The sequence below is a fragment of the Podarcis bocagei genome, assembly GCF_964188305.1.
Source record: "Podarcis bocagei genome assembly, chromosome: 6".
In the NCBI taxonomy this organism is placed as follows: domain Eukaryota; kingdom Metazoa; phylum Chordata; class Lepidosauria; order Squamata; family Lacertidae; genus Podarcis; species Podarcis bocagei.
Window position 1 is genome coordinate 65,844,745 of NC_138130.1, and position 14,804 is coordinate 65,859,548.

The 14,804-nt window shown below is 46.0% G+C and overlaps 1 protein-coding gene across 1 annotated transcript; it reads left to right on the plus strand.

Moving 5' to 3' along the window:
- The first annotated feature begins 303 nt into the window (after window positions 1-303).
- ACP6 (acid phosphatase 6, lysophosphatidic) lies at window positions 304-14,030 on the plus strand. Its single transcript, XM_081199673.1, has 10 exons — window positions 304-729; window positions 4,695-4,823; window positions 4,905-5,035; window positions 5,349-5,428; window positions 8,046-8,133; window positions 9,837-9,972; window positions 12,325-12,425; window positions 12,687-12,782; window positions 13,234-13,393; window positions 13,825-14,030. Exons 1-10 carry the CDS (start codon window positions 526-528, stop codon window positions 13,936-13,938), a joined length of 1,239 nt encoding a protein of 412 aa, XP_081055799.1. The 5' UTR covers window positions 304-525; the 3' UTR covers window positions 13,939-14,030.
- The last annotated feature ends 774 nt before the right edge of the window (window positions 14,031-14,804 follow it).

Below are 14,804 nucleotides of genomic sequence, written 5' to 3' on the forward strand. Positions count from 1 at the left end.
CGAGACATCTCTCACATCCCACTGCCTCTCATGTTTGCTGGAGAGACCAACCAGAGGGCGGATTAAGCCCGCAGGCAAAGCTGTCCTCCCACTTCGCCGGCTGAAACATGCTCACAAGCCCGGCCGTGGGAACTCCCACGCCATACACGTGACCGGCTGGGAAAGAGCGCCGCGACGCCCGCTGGGAGATGTAGTCTTCTGGTGGCTCCTGGTCGGGGCAGGCGCCCGGCTGAAGAAACCGCATTTCCCAGGGTCCTCCTGGGGGTGGCGCCGAATCTCCTGCCGGCGAGCTGCTGCACCCGGGCGGCGTTGCTGAAAAGGGGGAGGAGGGAGGAGGTCTCTGTTCCGCGAGCCTCGGCGTTTCCTCGCGCCAGCGCTGCAAGAGGAAGGCGGGTTTCCCGTGAGGCAACAGCAGCAGCAGCAACTTTTGCTTTCGCAACTCCGCCGGCAGCTGCGCAAGCGGCGAGCTGCTCCGCTCTCGGACTCGCTGCGAGGGTCCCGCGCCACCTGCCTCGCTCCGTCAGCATGAGTTTGTGGGCTCGCGTGGGCATCTTGGGCACCCTGGCGTACTGCGTAGCGAGCAAGAGGAGAGCCCTGGCCGAGCCCAGGAGGAGCAAAGCGCCGCGCGGAAGCGGCGGCGACGACGACCCGCTGGAGCTCAAGCTGGTGCAGGTTCTTTTCCGGCACGGCGCCCGCACTCCGCTGAGACCCATCCCCGATGTGGAGCAGGTGAGGGGTGGAAGGAGAGGGGCTGCGGGGAGAGGGACGGAGCTGGCGGAGCAGGGCTCGCCGTCCCACTCGGCCACCAGCGGGTCACCGGGCCAGGCAGTCCCTCAGTCCAGCCGAACCTGCCTCCCAGTGTCGTCGTCGGGATGAAATGGGGAGAGGGGAAACCATCTATGCCGCCTTGAACCCCAGGCAGAAATGATGCAGTCAATGCATACATGCCTCTTCCCTTTCCCTCTGGCCCTTCCCAAAAACAAGGGCCATGGGGGAAGCATCAGCTGGGGGGGGCGACATTCAGCAATATACCCCTCCCTGGGTTGGTTCGACCCCTCTTGGCTTCTTGCCCCCCACCATAGGTGCCAACTCCTAGGTAAGTAAAATATTATTTGACCCCCCCCAATAAAATATTTGAGGTGGCTGCCCCCCAAGTTGATGGGCATTGTGATTCAAATAGTATGTGTGCCTGCAGTGCCTTGTGATCAATTATATGGGGTTGGGGGTCACCTCCCCCCCCCATATTTTATTCAAGACAGCACCCCAGCACACACACACACCCGCTGTCTGTTCACTTGCATGCGTGCGCGCACACACACACACCCATCCACACAACCACCCAAGTGGGAAGCACAAGGTGAGGGTCCCATTTGCTCTCCTCGCTGTTTGCTGGCTAGGAAGATCTACAGAGTCAGACCGCTCATCCGTTGTCCACACTGGCTATTCTTCAGGCAGGAGCTTTCCCCAGTCCTACCTGGAAACGCCCAGGGTTGAACTTGGGACTTCCTGCATGAACAGCTGATGCTTTGCAACTTTCCTGTTCCTAAGAGGGCAAGTGGGCAATGACAAAAGGAGGTCCAGCAGGGCCAGGAGGCTCAGCAAGTGGGGGCTTTGAGTGGAGCCCCCTGGTACCGCCCCCCCCCTCTGGGCAACACAGGCAAGCCTCAGCCAAGATCAAACCGGGGGGGGGGGGACAGCTAGTTGGGGGTGCCTGGTTGTGATAGTAGTAAAAAGGGGGGGGTTAAAAGAACATGTTAATATTGTGTCCTTAAGTGTTAAAAGTATCTCTGCTACATTGTCTCACTAATCTTTGTAACAACCCTGCCAGGTATTATGCACCTGTGATTTTAAAAAATGTTTTTATAACCCAGTGCTGTAAATTGGCATGAAAAGCAGCAGCTTGCCAAATAATTATCAGGCATGTTCATGCAGAAATACTAGTGGAGCCGATGATGCCCTGGGCCTTGGAAATTCCTGGTGCTAACAGCAATCAATTCCTAAAGAAGGTGCTGCATTTTTTCCCCAGCTGACCTAAAAAGCCATTTGGCACATCAGGAGCAGGTGGAGGAAGCGGAAGTGGTCCGAGGAGCAGCAGAGGTTGCTGAGCTTACTAGCTCAGGGCTGTCAGTGTGGGCATTTTCACGAGGCAGCAGGTGAAGGAAGCATAGGTGGAAAATTTGGCTTTGCTCAGTGCCAGTAGCCACCAAGCGGAACGCAGGCCAAAGTACAGAAGGTACAGCAATAAGACACCTTTATACCGCCAACCCACAATCTGATAAAGTGGATATTTGCCCCAGAGTGCCTTGGCATAGAGAACATGGAAACAAACGTGGGAATTATGTTAAAATGTGGGCTGCCGCAGAGCTAAGGGAGTGAGCTCCATGTGAGGTCAACTCTATTGTGGTCACTTGCTTAATGCCTGCCATTCATACTGGTGGGGTGTGCTAGCTTGGGCTGCTCTGCTGCCTGTCAACAATGAGATGCTTCCTTCATTACCAGCTGGGTGCTGCAGCCCCAAATTGTGAGCGCTGGAAGGTGTAAATGCAACTGTATGCCAGAGATGGGGAGTGTGCAGACATGGCTGGACAACAATTCCCATCATCATCCCTGACCACTGGCCATGTATGTTATGTGCCTACTGATGAGTAAGAATAGTGACTCATTTATAGTGCTAATTCTCTAGCCTTGTTTTGTGCATCTCCTCCTATCTTGAATGTTACCAACCCATAGGCTAACTAACAAAGTACTATAAATAATTTGATTGGGGTGCTTGCCTCTTGCCCTTTTAACTTCAGGAGATGCATGCATAAACATGCATTTGCATTAGTGCAGGATAGCAGTGAACATCAATCAGCCTGTAATAATAGTAAAAGTAATAATAATAATTTATATCCCGCCCGCCCTCCCCAGCCAAAGCCAGGCTCAGAGCGGCTGTATAGTCAAGATTTGGAAATTTTTCACTCTGCTTCAACCAGATCAAAGTTTATGTCACTGTCTTTCATAAACAGGTGATGAGAGAAGGCATTGCAACTTCTACTTACCCAGTTTATGAACTACTTACCCAACACCTGCATTTCCTCTTGATTTTGTAGCTGGAATAGAATTAATGGTTGTGTTTATTTTTCCTTATGCACCATGTTCCTCTCTTGGCTCTACCTAGCAACTTGTGATAACTTCTGGTGATGAACAGATTTGGCAGATTTACCACCTAAATCAGTAGGAAGTGCAGTTGTGAAGAAATGGAGATTGCTCTTTTTAAAGTTCCTAAACTCATACACTTTAAAGTGGAAGTTGTGGGGAAGTGGCCAAGAACTACTGATGGCAGATATGCTTCTTAGGATGAATACAGAGAAACCCTGATATTTTAAACAGTCCAGAGCAAGCCTCATTTGTATTTTCTGTGTTGCAGTGTTTCCAAAGGCAAGTGCTTGGAATAGGTCAAGGATTGGGCGCCTACCAGCTTTTCCTCTGAGGACCAGCTGTTTAATAACTTAAGAGCCCTGCTGGATGAAGCATATCTAGTCTGGCACTATGTTCTCACAGTGGCCATCAGATGCCCGTAGGAGTACCATAAGCAGAACCTGAGTGCAACAGTGCTCTCACCACACATAACTGGTCTTCAGAGGTATTTTGTTTCGGACAGTGGAGGTAGAATATAGCCTCCATAGCTGGTGGCCATTGATAGCCTTGTCCTCCACAAATCAGCTGAGCAGGGTAGGAACACCTGCCATAGGTGATGCTATAATTGCGGCATTGAACAAGGACCATGACTTGGTTCTCTGTATTTGTAACCCTGACTAAAAGAATTGCAAGCAATCCTCTCTTGACTTTTTAACCAGCAAAATAGTTGGATATAGTATTTTAGCCCTGGCAGTTCTGCAGAGATCCATTTTTACAAGACTTCCTGATGTTGGTGTCCATAAGGCATGTGCAGCACATTTTATTAGGGGTGTGCTTACCTAGTAAATTAAATTGAAACACAGTTCTTATGAAGCCGAACAAAGGGAGAGCGAAGTGGGAGGGGGTAAAAAGAAGGGATGGAGACACAGGTGAGCACACAGAGACTCCAGTCCACAAGCCCATCTGTGCCCCTTCCCGTCCCATAGTCACTACTTTGCATTATGGCTTCTGAGTCATCCCCAAAGCAAACCCAAAACTCCTCCCAGGCTGACCCCACTCCTGCTCCTCCACGAAGTCTAAGAATGACACACAGGAACAAGCTATTCGCTGCTGCTGCTGCTGCTTCTCCTCCTCTTGTTACACACACAAAGCAGAGCCAGCCAAGGAGGCCTTGCCATGCTCTGACTGCTTCTCCAAACACGGGAGTAGGAGTGCTGCCACCTGCCATTGTAAAACATTGCTGAGGCTGCAGCCACTTTTTCTTTCTCAAGACATTAGAGTATGCATGGGCACACCCAGAAAGTATGCCTACATTGATGTTTTTGTATATTTCAAAATCCTGGAGTAAGAAGATTGTAAAATGTGTCACTGCCTGCTCCTCTTGCAGCAGCACAGCCTGAGCGTTGAATGAGATGTTTTAGCACCAAGCTTGCAGAGTTTGCCATGCCTCTAAGCCCACTGAAATAAATTTGATTTTCCACAGTAGTGGGTTGTCAACCTCTTCTAGCTACTTGAAGGTCCCAGTTGCCTACTCAAATGCTTTTTCTTTTCCTTCATCCTTGTTTTTGGAACAGGTGGTATGGGACCCTGCTCTGTTGGAGACGCCTGCCGAAACAAAGTTTGACTACACAGTAACGAACCTGGCTGGTGGGCCAAGACCTTATTCTCCTTTCGAAGAAAGCTACAAAAAAACAGTGCTGAAGGTGACCCAACATGTATTCCTTTGGAAATGTTGCATCTCCCTTTATTTTTTCAGCCATTCAACAGAGCTTTTCTCTTCCCAGGGTGGAGTGAATGCAGGCCAGCTGACCAAAGTAGGAATGCAGCAGACGTTTGCACTGGGGAAACGGCTAAGGAGACGTTACATTGAGGAGACCCATTTCCTCTCGCCAGCATTCAAACCTTCTGAGGTCTTGTGAGTCTCTGAACACTCCAGTTTCCTTCCTAACAGCTTTCTTGCTCTTCCTGCTGACTGTTCCGCTCCCTCCCAGCCCACACGGCATCATAAGCCTTAGCAAAGTTTCATCCAAAGTCCTCGCTTGCTTTCTCCCTCACACCACGGTGTTCAGTTTGATGTTAAGAATCTCCAGCTAGAACAGATAGCAGTGCTTGGTACTGCCATATTGGTGGCTCAGAGTGCTGAAACCCCTCAAGTCCCACCCCGTGTCAGTTTGTACAGGGAGCAGCCCACTGTGCTCCCATTTCATTGGCTGCCTTCTGTCTTTCAGTGTCCGTTCCACTAACATTGTTCGGAATCTGGAGTCCACGCGGTGTTTGCTAGCTGGGCTGTTCCAACAGCAGAAAGAAGGTCAGCAATGAAGGGGAGCTCCTTGCTCCTCTGTTCGCAGTCCTGCCTTGGAGTTTCTCTCCTAACAGAGATCATTGCCCTTTACACCACTGTTCTCTTTCTGGCTCTTCTGTTTATCACTGTCTATTATGCCATACCCTAGTGCAGTGTTTCTCAGACTTGGGTCCACAGCTGTTGTTGGACTACAACTCCCATCATCCCTATCTAGCAGGACCAATGGCCAGGAATGATGGGAGTTGTAGTCTAACAACAGCTGGGGACCTGAGCCTGAGAAACACTGCCCTAGTGGATTCTGATACTGACACTTGCACTCTAAATGAGGAATTTCACGTTTAGAAGGAACTGGTGACTACTCAGAAAAGGAGTGCTATGTTGGCTCCCTTGCTGCAACTCCTAGGGTAGAGGATGTAGTTTGCAAGGTTTGTGGTGTTGGTGGGCTTTTATTTATACAGTCATGCAATTGGGTGCAGCTCATGCACTGTATCATTTTGGGAACGTTTTCAGTAGGTGAGCTCACCGTGGCAACTGCATCAGGCCCAGGAGCTAGTAGCATGTTGCAGAGCTGGCCTCAGAAGGGCCCAGACCCCTGCTGCTCCCACAAGTATATTTCTTGCTGCATGCCTGCTTCACAGACCTTTGTTAATGCATGCAGGTATTCTCTACATGCCTCCCTTTACCCAGGCAGGGCAAACATCGATCACAAGTTTCTGATACAGCAGAGAGCTTGACCCCCGTAGTCAGCACAACTTGCATCATGCCCATTGCCCATTGCACCCTACTACCCTTGAAAACTGAAGGAGATGGAAAATTCAGCAGCCAGGTTGATCACTGGAGCAAGACGGTCTGAGCGTATTACACCGAGCGTATTACCAATTAGTTTCTGGCTCCAATACAAAGTCCTGGTTTTGACCTATAAAGCCTTAAAACAGTTCAGGACCACAATACCTCAAGGACCGCCTCTTTCCATATGAACCTACCTAGTCTCTCAGATCATCTTCTGAGACTCTCCTTCATGTGCCTCCTCCCTGAGAGGTCCGGAGGGTGGCAACACGAGAATGGGCCTTCTCTGCAGTGGCTCCCTGTCTGTGGAATGCTCTCCCCAGGGAAGTTCATCTGGCGCCTTCATTATACACCAGGCAAAAACGTTCCTTTTTAACCAGGCCTTTGATTGGCATTCTATGCCCTTTTAAAATGTGTTCTTTTGGGGGGGGGTATTGGGTTGTTGTTCTTTATTTTGATTATGTATTTTGTGGTTTTATATTTTGACTTTATTCTGTAAACCACCCTGAGACCTCTGGGCATGGGGTGGTATATTATTAATATTATTGAAATAAATAAATGCAAAATTTACAGAAGAAAAAAAGAGACAAAGCAGGGAGAAAAAATGAGAAGGAAAAGGGGGGCAGAAAAGGAAATTGGCTAGTTCCATCTTCCTCCCAACTCCCATGATCAGAGTTGTGGTTCAAAACATGGGGAAGGCTGACCCAGCTATTAGTCCCATTTGCTTGGAATCGCAGGTGGTCAGAGCACTGTTGCACTCAGGTCCTGCCTGAGGGTTTCCCATAGGCAACTGGTCAGCCATTGTGGAGTAGGTGGGCCCTTAGCTAATCCAGCAGGCTCTTCTTATGTTCCTAAGGAGAAGGTTCGAAATGATACTACAAACTGGCAGCCAGAACAAAACTTAAATGGGAAGGCAATGGCCATACTGCTTGTGCCATGCACCTTGAGGGTTGGGAATGAGCCTCTATTCAAAACCTTTAGTTGCCCAGCTTTAGAGAAAGATGGGTAACTTGGGTCCTCTTGATGTTGCTGGACTAAAACTCCCACCATCCCCGGCCATTGCCCATGCTGGCTGGAGCGGATGGGAGCTAGAGTTCCCAACCACATCCAGAGAGCCACAGATAACCGACCCGGCTCTCAAACGCTGCTCTGAGCAGGCACCAAACTTATATGTGGAGCTGCACAGAGACCAGGAAGAAGAATGGAACAAACAAGTTAAATCTCAAAAGTTTTGATACTAGGATTAAGTAAATTGCAATGTTCTGCTACCAAAACATTTGTGCATAAACCACTATTTCTTGCAGAAACTCTTATTGTGTTAAACCTGATTATTGGGAAATGATTAGGAAGGGAAGAGCGCTGCGCTTACTTCTGGTTTTGTAAACCCCAATGTTTACAATGGTGGCTGTTACAAACTGCTTTGATTAAGATAATGGCATGCTGTGGTGTAAATTAAGTTACAAGTAAGAGAATCATGTGGTGTAAGTCGTTCTGTGTAAGAGCAGAATATATCACCAACAAGTATCTGAAGGCATGTGTTAATAAGTGTGCTTTGCTGAGCATTTAGCACAGTGGGCTCTTGCCTTATTAGTGCAGGCATGATTTAATGTTTGCTTGAAGCACAAATGTAATTGGGAGCATAGACTTGTATGCTCCCAAGTGCAGGGGAAGTTCCCTAATGAGCTTTGCACAAATGAGGGTCGAGATGGGTAAGAGATTGTCCTAGGATTATAAACTATTTTAAATCAGTACAAGATGTGTTTGAATTAATTCTTAACAGCCCGAAACTTTAAACCATGAATTGCAAGTGCATTCAATGTTTTTTTGTCTTGTACAGGACCCATTACCATAGTTACAGATGGAGCAGACTCTGAAATCCTTTATCCCAACCCAGTGAACTGCCATGGACTGAAAGTCATGAACAGGTATCTTGCCACAAACATTCTGTCTGGTGCCACTGTGCAGACAGAAGGTGCAGTAGTTATTGCAGCAAGGCCTTTCAGAAGACCTTGACCTAAATTATATGCATGACATCAGTTGATTGCCAAAAGCAATGTGCTCCCCTAAACCCTGTGAACGGTTCTGGACCTGTTCAAGCATTTAAAAGAACAGGTGGGAAGTGTTCAAACTGGGCAGAGGAGCATAGCTTAGCCACCCCTGCTCCTCCTTTTGCAAGGAGGATTGAGCTGCATTCAGAATCATCTTTATCAGGAACTTGTGCAGTCAACATGCAAAGGTTTGCTGGGCTGGGGAGCTGCACATTTTCACATGCTTCAGTTTGAGCCTTCATACACGCTTGAACCTGAAAGACACCTTCTGACTTCCTGGGGGCGGTTGGCTTGTTGCATCCCTCACAGAACCGTTCCAGTGTTCCTCTGTGAAGCAAGCCCAGGCTTGCCATTCTTACCTTGCCTCTTTCCCTGCACCTTTTATGCCATTGCAAAAGTTTCCTTAGGGAATGACTGTGTGAGATCTAGCCATAGCCTAAAAGCTGCTGACGTGTAAGACTGCGAGACGAGAACAAAATAGCCAAAGCAAATCATGCTCTTATTGTATGTTAGAGCAGTTGTCCAACTATGTTGTGAATAAACTATTTTCAAACAATTTAAAAAAAAGCAAGCAGTTGGAATGAAAACTTCTGAAGTAGCCTACCATACTTCTGTGTCTCACAGCTTGACTATTTAAACGGCTCAGATGATAGCATTTGTTTCCCCAAACTTATACTGTAGCGACCGGTTGCATTTTGTGGAGCGGCTAATGTGCTTGCTGTGGGCTCCTCTGGGATTGTGATGGGAAAGGGCTCTCTAATATGCTGCTTGACAATTCTAGTGATTCGGTGAACTGCGTAACTGGTGCCCAGTCAGCTCAAATAAAAGCAAGTATGATCACGCTTGTGTCAAAAGCCTATGGGACAGAGAGTGAACGGCAATTCCCTAACTCCTGGCAGAGCCAATACGATGCTATTATAATCACTATATTCTAAGACAACCCCATATGCAATTCTGCTTCTCTTTTAAGAACTGCATCGGTAACAGTTTCCTTTTCAGGGAAGCTGTGGCAAAATTAGGAATTTTCAAAGGTGGCTGTAGGCAAGCATGCCACCTTGTCCCTGCAATTCAAGGGGCCTGGGACCGTGCAACATCAGTGTGGCATGCACACATAATGCAAGCATGCCCCATGGGCGGCACCCCCCACACACACCTTGGTGCCCCTGTCCATAGGCTACTCTTGTACAATGGTGCAGCTAACCTGTGGTCCCTTCCAGATATTGCTGGGCTCTCAAATTCCATCACTCCTGGCCATGCTGGCTGATGGGAGGTGGGATCCAGCAACATCTGGGGCGCCATTGGTCATTAACATCTTCCCTAGTGAGGCAAGACCTATTTAGTTATTTGCCCTGAAAAAGATCCGAGTCAACTAAGGAAAAATTATTTTCACGTGCTTAAGACCTCTTGCTTTTTTGTAACTAATTCTGATGCATTTAGTTGTCTATTGCTCAAGCAATCATTTCAAGCCAAACAGCCCTGCACTCCTTTCTCCCTTCTAACAAGCAGGGGGATCCAAGCACAGTAGCTTGTGCAGATTGCCATTTATGCATTATTCTGAAGCTTTCGTTTTTCCTCGACAGAGAGAGGCTGGCCAATGTGCTTCTTCTGCAGCCAGGAATTGCGGAGGATCTGAAGACCATTAAAGAGAAGATGGGCCTTGACAGCAAGAACGGGGCGGACTTCTTTCTCCTTTTTGACAACATTTTTGCAGAACAGGTACGCTGTGCCTTTGTAGGAACAAGCCTGTTTTCTTTAGCCATCCAAGTTGATTCATGCAGGTCTGTGGGAGAAGCTGTGCTGAAGTAGAGCAGTGTGGCCGCCCAGGTGCTGATGGGCTCCAGCTCCCATTAGCCCAAGCCAGAATACCCCATGCCCAGGGATGATGGGAGTTGTAGTCAAGCAATGTATGGAAGGCCACGTGTTCACCATTTCTGTGCTAGCAACTATTCAGCAGAGTAGCTCTTGTTGCAAATGGCAAGAGAGGAAACTATGTGTCTTCCTTCAACTCTCTCCTCAAATGTCACATTTTTTGTCTTTTGGCTTAATTGTTTAACATTTCCTTTTTATCTTTCTCTCCATCCAAAAAAAATTGTTGCCTTTTACACTGGCAAAATAGATAAGCTCTTTCTTGCTGTTGTTGCTTATGAAAATCTCCAAAGTAGATTGTGTAATTATTTAATCGACTGAATTTCTGTTAATAGATCTTACCTAGGACCTGATGACCCAGAAGTAGGTTACATGAAGCAGTTAGCATGATATCAGGGGTGGGCCCAATTCTGTAATTCCCTCCTTAGGGTATATCTGTGCTCCCTATATTAGATTGATCCCCAGTGCATCATATGAACAGATAACACATCCCGAGTTGGACCTAGCCAGACTCTTAAGTGGTCCAAGGTGGGATATTGGCAAAGGCCTGCTACTCCACTTTATCTCAGGTTTGGCACTAAAGATTAAACTGGATGTGGGAAAAGCTTGCGTGCCGAGACATTTTAAGGGGTTACATCAGTTACAGCAGAGGGAATACTGAATACTGTATGCTGAACATGACTATTACGGATGCTTAGGCTTTTAAGTGGCCAAGGATTGTTTTGTTGTTATATCTTATCCTGAGATCAATAGATATAGAGTAGGCTAGAAATGTTGTAATAGGAAAAATAATGCTCTAGCTGGGTAAACCAGTATAATTACCAATCAGTAAAAGCAAAGCATTTAACAGCAATAAAAATGTGTGGTTTCAACGTTCAGGGCTCCCTTTCTTTATGGATTTGTCTGAAAAAGCTGTGCACCGTTGTTATGGAGCTTCTTTCTCCGAGATGCTTCTAACCACCCCAGGGCTTCCTGCAGCCGAGTTTGAAAGCCATTTTTGTACAACTGAACTGAACTGAACTGAATACTTAAAACTTGTAGGAAATGAAATGTAATGAAACCCAGGTTCCTCATTGTAAACTTTCCCCTATCCTGCTGTTGTCCTTCTGATCCTGTCTCATAGAATTGTATGGTTGGAAAGGGGTCCTGGGATTCATCAAGTCCAGCCCCTGCAATGCAGGAATCCTGCCCACCGCTGTCCCAGGGTGGGCTCAAACCACCAACCTTCTGGTTAACAGCCAGATGCACTGACCCATTATGCAATTGTTTTAAAATTACTGGTTTTATATTTTAATTTTTTAATGTACCGTATATACTTGAGTATAAGCTGACCCGAATATAAGCCAAGGCACCTAATTTTACCACAAAAAAAACTGGGAAAATTTATTAGCTCGAGTATAAGCCAGTTCACCACACCACAAACCTCCTGATGGGCCGGAGTGTGTGTAGATGGCGACTAACAGGCAAACAAGCAGAAAACTGACAGTGGCAAAGGCGGAGGAGTAAGGAGCAGCCAGAAAGGGCTGCTTTCAGGCTGCTCATTCCTCCGCCGCCGCCGTCTCTGACAGTGGCAAAGGGGACCCTCACTCGAGTATAAGCCAAGGAGAGCTTTTTCAGCATAAAAAATGTGCTGGAAAGGTCGGCTTATACACGAGTATATATGGTAACTTGCTGTTTGGTTTTTATATTGCTTTTGTAAACTGCTTGGGTCTGTCTTTTTGAAGTAAGCAGTATATAAATTTGTTAAATAAATTAATATTGTGCCACTTCAGGTAATTATGTTGCCTGACTGTGGCAGCCAGCATTGTAGCAGGTAACATAAGACATGGGAGGAAATGGTAATCAAGACATATGAATGGGACCATTCATATGGCTTGAACTGAAATCTGTCCACTACATGAAGATGTTTTCAGGTTGTCCAAGTTAAAACTAAAGGCTTGTTGTTGTTTTTAAAGGGAATCACTCACTTGCTTATTGTAACAGTAATATAACTATTCATATATCTATCTGTTCACATTGTTCTTCGTCTTTAGACTTAGAGGAATGGCCTAGTTCCTTGTCTAACACAACTTGTTCAAGTGCATGTCCATGTTATGATATCTAACGATAAGCACATGTGTGTCCATGCCTGATCTAAAGTAGTGGTGCTATTTGTCACTGCAGCCTTAGAGTTATTTTAATTCACACTATGCTGTCTTTTAGGCACACAATCTGCCTAGTTGCCCTATTCTGAAGAGTTTCATGGAACTGATCGAGCAGAGGGCTATAGACTCACTCCTTTATATCACAAAATCGAATTTAAGGTGAGCAGTCCCAGGGATGGTATGGGTGGTAAGCCTGGGGATATCTGCAAGACAAAACACAGGATCACTCTTCTGTTTTAAAACATGGACTTCTTGTACAGACAAGTCATGTGTGTCCCTGCTAGCCAGGAACCTTTACTTTTAAACCTGCTCCTGTTCCAATTAAGTTCTGCCAGTTATCTAGAACTGTTAAAAGATGTTGCAACTCTTGTTAGAAACATTTTTTTAAAAATTGATCTGTTTTGTTATATTTCTGACTAGAGAGACTCTCAAGATGTCAGTTGGTCCTCTACTCAATATAATAGAGAAGAACATTAAGGCGGCAATGAACCCTTCCTCTCCTGAAATCAAGGCCAGGTATGTAGATTATTGGTATTTACGGTCTTGGCAGAACATCCCATTGAGCAGCATCTACAAGCTAAAAACATTAAAAGGGGAAATGGGACAAATCAAGGGCAGCCGGAGTTGATGGAACAGTGACAATTGCATCATTTAAGATTTGTGTATATATTTTTAACTGGGTAAAGGTGACTTGTAAATATCCTAACTTTAAACGGGAGTTATGTAGAACTTGGCTCACAAAAGCAGTTTCATATAAACAAATACCAACTAGGTGCTCGCATGTGGAAGACAGAACAAAAAGCAGAGGAAGGAATGCTATTACCCTGATAATTCTCAATTTAGCTTATTACATCTACCAACTGACTTGAGATTCAGTGTAAATGGAAAATGCAGCTGCAATGGCTGCTATACACAATGTATGTCATCAGCAAGACTGAATTATTGGTCACTTCTTCTTTTATTTTAGAAAGCTTGCTCTGTATGCTATTCATGATGTTACCCTCTTCCCACTGCTACTGGCTCTGGGGGTCTTTGATTCCAAGTGGCCTCCATACGCAGCAGACATGACAATAGAACTTTACCAGCGTTCCAAGGACTGGTTTATACGGCTGCTCTACAATGGAGAGGTAGGAGACTCCATGGTGATGATGTTACACATATAAATGGGACCTCAAGTGAGATTTGGGCAGGAGACAAATTCCATACTCTAGCTTGCACAACATCTAAATACAAAGGCTGTTAACAGATAAATCACTGAATCTGGAATGCGGGGATCGTATACCTGTTTCAAGCTAACTTTTGGTAACTTTTAAAGCAACTCTCTTCTCTTTGCAAGGCTGGCAGTAGTGATGCTGTATGTCAGGATATCAGGACTCTGGCCCTCTAGTTGTTACTTGACTACAAATCCCATCATCTCTGATCACTGACTGGTATTATTAGGAGTCTAATAGAATCTGGAGGACCACAAAGTGTACAAGATATTTTTGTTTGCCCAAGGGCCTCTTGTAATGGCAGCTTTTTTGTGACGTAAATGTTGATTTGTCTTGTCTTTCTGCAGGAGCTGGTTCCAAGAGGATGCAGAGCTGGTCTCTGTCCACTGGAGGATTTTCTAAATGCCCTTTCAACTTACAGTGCTAATCCAGAGGAATATAAAATGCTTTGCTCTCAGTGAGAAGAGGCGTAGAACAGATAAATGATTAGTAATACTAAAACATGATTCACAACATTTGTCTTTTCAAACGCCATAAAGAAAAGTGTCATTCACTTGTGGTTTAACTCTGCTAACAGGACAGTTCAAGTAATGTAAAGTATAACAGGGATGAATGCTGCAGCTACATTTTGGAAATTGGGTCCCTGGCTGCGGTGAGAGTTGGTGGTGGCTTAATATCCAAAAAGTTGTTACTGTATCCCAGTTTTTCAAATTAATGGAATCTTGCAGATGGCAGCCAAGTGATGGCCCTCTGCTGACAGAAGGCATACACCAGTTAAAAGGGGAGGCAAGGCAATTTTAAATTATCCCTGCCCCTAACCAAAGCTGCTCCAAAAGATCCCAACCTGGAAACGGGGGGTTCCTGAAAATTGCCTGTCAGTAAGAGAACATTAATTGGACACCAACCACTCTGCACCTACTGCTACATTTGCTTTTGAGCTCCACTAAGACATTCAATGTGCTGAAGCTAGTGCTACTCTTTGTTTTAAGTTCCCTGTGGTCCTTTAGCAGCTAACCTGAACCACTAAACTAGTCTTTCAAAATTCTCAATTAAGGCGTTTTACTGGAGCTTAACTTTCATTCCAGGACACCTATATATAGCCTTGCTGCTGTCAGAAGCTACAGCCATTAGCAGGGCAAAGTCTCTTTCCTTGGAACCTTCAACCAACCACTTTATTATAATTATTGCCATATTCACTTTATAACTGAAGTGTTGCTTGATACGGCTAGGTAGGCCAGAGGTGAACTGTTGTGGAAATGCTACAGTTAGCTAAAATGCAAAAACATGGAAGTGGGCCGATAGAAGCCTGGAAAGATGTAGTTGGATA

Excerpts from the sequence above, each read along its gene's own strand:
- ACP6 (XM_081199673.1), top strand. The coding sequence starts at position 526 with ATGAGTTTGTGGGCTCGCGTGGGCATCTTGGGCACCCTGGCGTACTGC. Across the intron at positions 730-4,694 it reads CCATCCCCGATGTGGAGCAG|GTGGTATGGGACCCTGCTCT; the intron begins GTGAGGGGTGGA and ends TTTTTGGAACAG. Across the intron at positions 12,426-12,686 it reads ATCACAAAATCGAATTTAAG|AGAGACTCTCAAGATGTCAG; the intron begins GTGAGCAGTCCC and ends ATTTCTGACTAG.